Genomic DNA, 6000 nt, shown 5'->3' with positions numbered 1-6000 from the left:
TGTGTTTGTGTGCAAAGCGAGAGGAGGATTTGCCCTGGACTTGTTGCTTCTGCCAAGGGCGAGGCGCGGGTTGCAGCCGGGAGCGCAGGAGTTGGGGGGGGGGCACTCCAGTTTCTGCCGCCGCCGCTTTGATCTTGCAAGGGAATCCAGAAGAGCTCTGCCGCCTCGGCTCTTCCTCTCTCCACCCTCCCTCTTCCTCTCCTTCTCCTTTTTCGCTGGATCGCGGCCGAGTTGCGAGCGTGGCCTGCTCGGCGTTCCCGGGGCTCTGCCTCCTTCTCCCCCTTCCCCTCTCGGCGCGTCGGGCTTAAATGAGAAACATCGAAGGGGCGGGCCCTGCGAGAGCGTGTAATCGGAGAGCTCTGCCTTTCTGTCTGACATGCACATGCCGCTCTGCCTGAAAAGGCGGCGAGCGAGCCGAGAGGCAGGCAAAGCGAGGCGACAGGGCGCCGGCAACACTCAGCTCCGGAGGGGGAAAGCCGCGCAAAGCCCAGGAGGAGGAAGGAGCAGCAGGAGAAGCAAGGCGGCGGCGGCAGCGGCGGCTTGGAGCAAAACTCGAGCGCCAGCCCGGGGATTTCTGCTTCTGGAAGGCGGCGGCTGCAACAGCAGCAGCAGCAGCAGCAGCAAGCAGCACTTTCTCCTTCCTTCCCGGCGCTGCATCCGGAAAACGCCTCTAGCGTGAAACTGACCACCACCAGCAGCAGCAGCCCTTGAGCGCAAAGGGGCAGCAGGCGGGCGAGGAGGGACAAGGGACATCGCCGGACTCCGGGGCTTGGGAAGGAGGAGCAGCAACAGCAGCAGCATTCGCCAGACCCGTTGCCAGATCTCGCTCCGGATTGTGTGCGTGTGGACGTCCATCTGAGGCTGAGCCCGGCTTCTGGCGATGCCCAGGCGGCACCTTTCTGTCGGCGGCTCGGCTCGGAGCGTTGGCAGCGCCGCGGCGCTAAGGGGAACGCCACTTTGAAGAACTGGCGCGCTCTCCCTCTCCTGCGTAAAGGCGTGCGCGCGTGCGTCTCCGCCTTGATCCCCGGCGCCGTGTGCCATTCGGGCGGGTGCGCGCGGCTTCCCGAGCAGCTGCCTGCGCCTCCTTCCTCTGGCGAATGTGAGGAGTTTCCCTCCGGCGTCCTGATCCTTTTTGGAAGTGGGTTTTGCGCGCGCGCGCGTGAGTGTGTGTGTTTAAATCAGCGAGCGGCGCGCAGGGAGCACCGAAGGGGACTCGAAGTCTTGGCGAAGGGGAGTCTCCGGCTCGGTGTCCCTTCGGAGAGGAAGAGGACGAGAAGGGAGTTGCGAAGGAAACACCTCGCTCCCCCCCCCCGCATCCACCCGCGTCGCCGAGCCCACGCCGCTTGGGAGGAATCGCCCTTCTGCCGCCGAGCATTTCCTCCCCAAAATGGATACGTTTCCTCTGCTCTGGGCACTTCTGGTTCTGCACCTGGTCGGATCCGGAGTCACGGGGCAAGCAGGTAAGGCAAACCAGAGTATTCCCAACGTTCATGTCAACGATTTCATATTTGAGGGGTGTGGGTTGGGGGGTGAGGGGGAGCGAGCCAGCGAGCCCCCTTTGCGCCGCCAAATTTCTCCAGTAGATCTCCTGACACCCACGAACCCAGAACTCTTCTCCTTCCCCCAAATCCAACTTTCACCTCTAGTAGAGTTGGCTGTAGCGGGGATGGAACGCCTTGCAATAGGCAGGAGGCAGCCTGTTTAGGATTTCCCTTTTATAATGCTGTTGTCACATATGGAATAAATCAAAGGTCTGAAAATACTACAAAGTCTCCTCGACTTGCAATTTTTCCGGGGGCGGAGGCAAGACTTTTTTTCTCCCACCCCCACCCCCCACCCCCGTCACTCCGCTTATGCGGAGCGTAATTCCCCGGAGAGCTGCCCAGAAGAGCTCTCTATCTTTGAGCAGAAAGACATAATAAATCATTTATACGTTTGGGATGCATTTCGCAGATTCCCCACGTTTTCATCTCTTGCAAATGAAAAGGGGGAACCAGCGGGCTTCCAGAAATCGAAAAGCTGGTGGCGTTTTCCGAATACAGTTGAGGAGGGGAGAGTAAGAACATCACACCTTTTTCGCCTGGTATCTGACAGCTGCAGTAACTGGGGAAAGTGCTGGTGTCTCCCAGCCCCTACAATACCCCTTCGTGTGGCTTTGCTTAAAGGGGGAGAGAGAGGCAGAAAAGAGCCGGCTAAAGAGAAATCATTATCAGCAAAGCACAGACAAACAGGCAACAGGACAGCCTTGCAAAGTAGGATGTAAACTTTTCTTGGTGGAGCTGACCAAACCCCCCCCCCCCAAAAAAAAGACCAACAGGCGGGGGGTGGAAGGAGAAATAAGTAAGACAAGGACATGCAGAGATAAGGAGAGACTGTTTTCCCCAACCCAAACCGCAATGAATTATTATTACCAAAAAGTAAAATGGTCTTGTTTCTTTAAAAACAAAAACAAAAAACCTCCTCCTCCAGTCTTGTTACTGAAAAAGGAGTCTGGAGCTAATCCCCGCTTACTGGCGAAGAGGGCGCACTAAACCCGTCCGCCTTAATTACTCCATCGGAGAGCTGACACTCATTTCCTCCGAATTAGCCACCGAGCAGGCAGTGAAAACTCAGATAAGGCAGATTAGAAGCAAAACAACAGGATTTGGGAGAGGGAGGGAAGACGAGCGAGGCAGTGCCAGCCTTGGAGAGGCGCTCAGAAGGCAAGGGAATGATGCTCGTAGCCCGCGCTATCCCCGCAGCTTGGGGCGAGTGGTCGGCATCCCCGCCGCGCGATTCTTTCCAGGCTTGTCTTCTTAGAAGCCAGCCCCGCTCTGTTCATTGGGGCTTCCTGGCGAGTAAGCGTGCTAAGGATCTCAGCGGCGCTTGCCTCCGCACGGTTACGCGCAAGCAAGCCTATCCGAGCTCTGTGGGGCTGGCTGACCCCCAAGTAAACGGCGCCCACCACGGTGCCAAGCGTAACCTCAGCCGGTCATCCTCGCGCGAATCCTGGCGAGGGCTACGCGTGTTTAATTTTGCTTTAAAAAACAAACAGACGAGGAAACCCATTTTGCTGGTGAGGAAACTGGGGTGTAGTTTGAGCCGGGGATCTCCAGGCCCCGGAAATCAAGTCGTAGGGAGCGGCCCTGAGCATAAGCAGAGTGCCTTTCTCGCAGAGCACCTCGGCCAACGCAACTAGAGGCGGAGAGCGCGCGGCCTCCGCGTCCAGAGGCTGGGCTCCTTAAGTGGGTTTGAGCCCCGGCCCCTCTCTGAGACAAGGAAGGCATGGCGGAAAACCAGAGAGAAAACACCCCCTAGGCGAGATCTGAACCCATGCCGCAAATCGCAGGCGGCGGCGGTTCCAAAGTGTTAAACTGGACAGCTTTGGCACCCCGTGGGTGTTTGTCTGGCCACAGAAACCCCTGCCAGCATTCAAGGGCGGCGGCAGCCGATTGCAGCAGCGTTTTATTGGTGGGTGGGCGGACGCCCTGTTCTAAATGCAAGCTGTATATTATCCCCCCCCACACACTTATTTTTCTCTTTGTATTTCTAGACGTTCTCCCCCCCCCCACCCTCCCCTCACTCGTTTCACGCCTAGCTGCAAAGCCTCCGGCCGGTCCCTTGGCCAGGGCCGCGTGCGTAAAACGCCCGGCGCCGAGCGAGCGCGCTCTTCCCGGGTCTCTCCCGGCGGCGGCGGCAGCGGCGCTTGGTGCGGCGGGCGCAGAGCGTGCTGCACGCCGCCAGCAGCAGCAGATTCTCCCTTTTGGCAAGGCTTGAACCTTGCGGCACTGCCCGCCTCTCCTCGGCTGGGCGGCGTGTAAACAAATGCATCAAGTCCCGTCAGGAGAAGCTGGCTTTGCGAGGCTGCTCTTGCTTCCTTCCAGCCTCTCTCTCCCCCCCCCCAGCCCTCTCCACGCCAGCCGCTCTACCATCACTCCGCCCCTCGCTTAAAAACAACCCCGCAGCTTTCCTTCGCAAAACAACGCCTTTAGGAGAAGTTACCAGGTCCCTTGCTGAAGGCAAGGGTGGGCACCTGCGCCTGCCCTCGCACGGCCAGAGGTTTGCCGGCTTGATCTTTACCCCTGCTAGGGCGAGAGAGAATGGATGGATGGAATGCCCGCCTGGCCTGCCATGTTTTTTCTCCCTTGTGTGTGGCTAGCTGCAAACTCCGCTCTCGCTGTAAAGACCAGCTACTACCAGTATACAGAGAAGGCAGCCTTGCCTTCATACAGATGAATTAAATGATCTATGAAACAAGCAAGATGAGAATGACTGGCCGAAGAGACTCGGTTGTGGTCCAGGGTGAGGGTTCCCAAAAAAGGAAAGCCTAAAACTGCTTGAAACATGCCCAGGCCTCCACACCCAGCAACCAACCAACCAAAACAACATCTAGAGGGTAGAGTGTGAAGCATAAGGGTTGGCAGAAGGGTTCAGGGGAGGGAGTCTCAGTCCGGATTCTTGTTTCTGCCTTCGGTTATCCCTTAAGGGTGCTCTTAACTTGCTTCGGTGGCTCATTTGCTCAGAGAGTAAACCAGGGCACCCAAGGAATGGAAGGGAGGAAAATAGGCCGGGAGCAGAAAGGGGCTTTGCTCTCCCATATGGACTGGGGATATGGGGTAAAAGTGATGCGGGATAATGAAACAGGCTTCCTTCCTCTCCAGAGCTGTTAGCCCTAGCAATCACCTCGGTTTAGCATGCCTGCCTGAAGTCACCTCTGAAAAGCTGATGTGCACACTCCCAAGAGCTGCTCCAGAGTGGATTTTTGACTCCTGGGGATAAGCAAGGTGGTTGCCGGGAGCTGTATTTTCCCTTGCAAAAACCCCTCTCCTCTAAGTAGATTATGAGCCATCTCATCGCCACTGTGCTGTGGAATCCCTCCAGGGGATCCGCTCCTCTCCCCCCACCCCCACCCCGCCAGATGATTTAAGTGAAAAACGGCAGGGGAAGCAGAAACATGTGATTGAAGTAATGGAGGCGGGGGGGGGGGGTGAAGAAAAGGGGAAGCGGTAGTAAAATACAAGCTTGTCCCTGGATTCCTGGCACTCGTGCTGTGCTGCGGAAAGGGCTGCTGTCTAGGAGACTGCAGTGGAACCTCTGTTTGGCAGCCACCAAGGCTGGGTTGGAAGGCTTGAGGAACCTAGCAAGTCGCTTTCCCAGAGGCCCAGCACACACAGGCAGGCTGAAGTAAGGGGTTGGGGAGGGCTGGGGGTGTCGGGTGAAGATTTGCAGGGAGTGGTATTACCCTTGCCTCCCTGCCCAGCTGTTGAGCCCTGGAGAGTACCCATTTAGGCAGAGCACCACAGCTGCCGAGCATGGAGGAGCCTCATCGGAGCTGCCTGCCCCCTTCCTGCTTGGCTCTCTGGGGCAGACCCCAGAGCTCTTCGTGGACAAGATCTGTAAGCATGTGCCGGGCAAGCATGGCTGGTGAGAACTGGAAAGTGTGGCAAGGGGTATCTAGGCGGGTTAATCTGCCGCGGCACAAACTTGCTTTCGGCAAGTCAGGTGTTGCTTGTCGGTTCCGTGTTGTGCCCTGTGAACCTCCACAGAATATTGAGGCGTATATTTTATTGGATTCACGGAATCGTAGAATTGTCAGAGACCCCGAGGGTCATCTAGTCCAACCCCCTGCAATGCCGGAATCTTGACATGCCGTCCCCCCACCCGATTCGAAACCTTACTGGACCTTCGTAGCTTTGCAAATAAAAATGTAATTGCATACCAAAAAATGTGATTTTTCTGGGTTTTGAGCATGTGGATGGCTTGCTAGGGCTGCCTGCAGCAGATGTACCTGCTTGTGGCTCACTGCGGGTTGCAGAGATGTGCGGGATGGGGGGTGGGGAAGGTGAGGTTGCTGAATGGACCAGAGGGCTGCCTTCCTGGCTCAGGATTGGCCAGATCAGCCTTTGGAATCCCTCCCAGTGCTTATGATTCTGTGAATAAGAAGCATCTCCGTTTGGGCTCTGCAGCTGTGGTGTTCAGAAAGCCCTCTCTGGCGCACGTGGAGAGATTTGCTGGCAGAAC

General features: G+C 57.1%; 1 protein-coding gene across 4 annotated transcripts in view; it reads left to right on the top strand.

Moving 5' to 3' along the window:
* The first annotated feature begins 1174 nt into the window (after positions 1-1174).
* NRP2 (neuropilin 2) overlaps positions 1175-6000 on the top strand; it is a 251730-nt gene continuing 246904 nt past the window's right edge. For all 4 annotated transcript variants that reach the window (XR_014502509.1, XM_083401223.1, XM_083401222.1 and 1 more), the window contains exon 1: positions 1175-1460. Coding sequence is in view for 3 of the 4 variants with exons in the window: in XM_083401223.1 (XP_083257349.1) it covers positions 1388-1460 (73 nt within the window). In the remaining variant the exon portion in view is untranslated. The remainder of the gene's footprint in view (positions 1461-6000) is intronic.

This window comes from Podarcis tiliguerta (genome assembly GCF_965153285.1).
Source record: "Podarcis tiliguerta genome assembly, chromosome: 1".
NCBI lineage: Eukaryota > Metazoa > Chordata > Lepidosauria > Squamata > Lacertidae > Podarcis > Podarcis tiliguerta.
The sequence above is the reverse complement of the archived record's forward strand: the minus strand, read 5'-3'. Positions and strand labels throughout refer to the sequence as shown.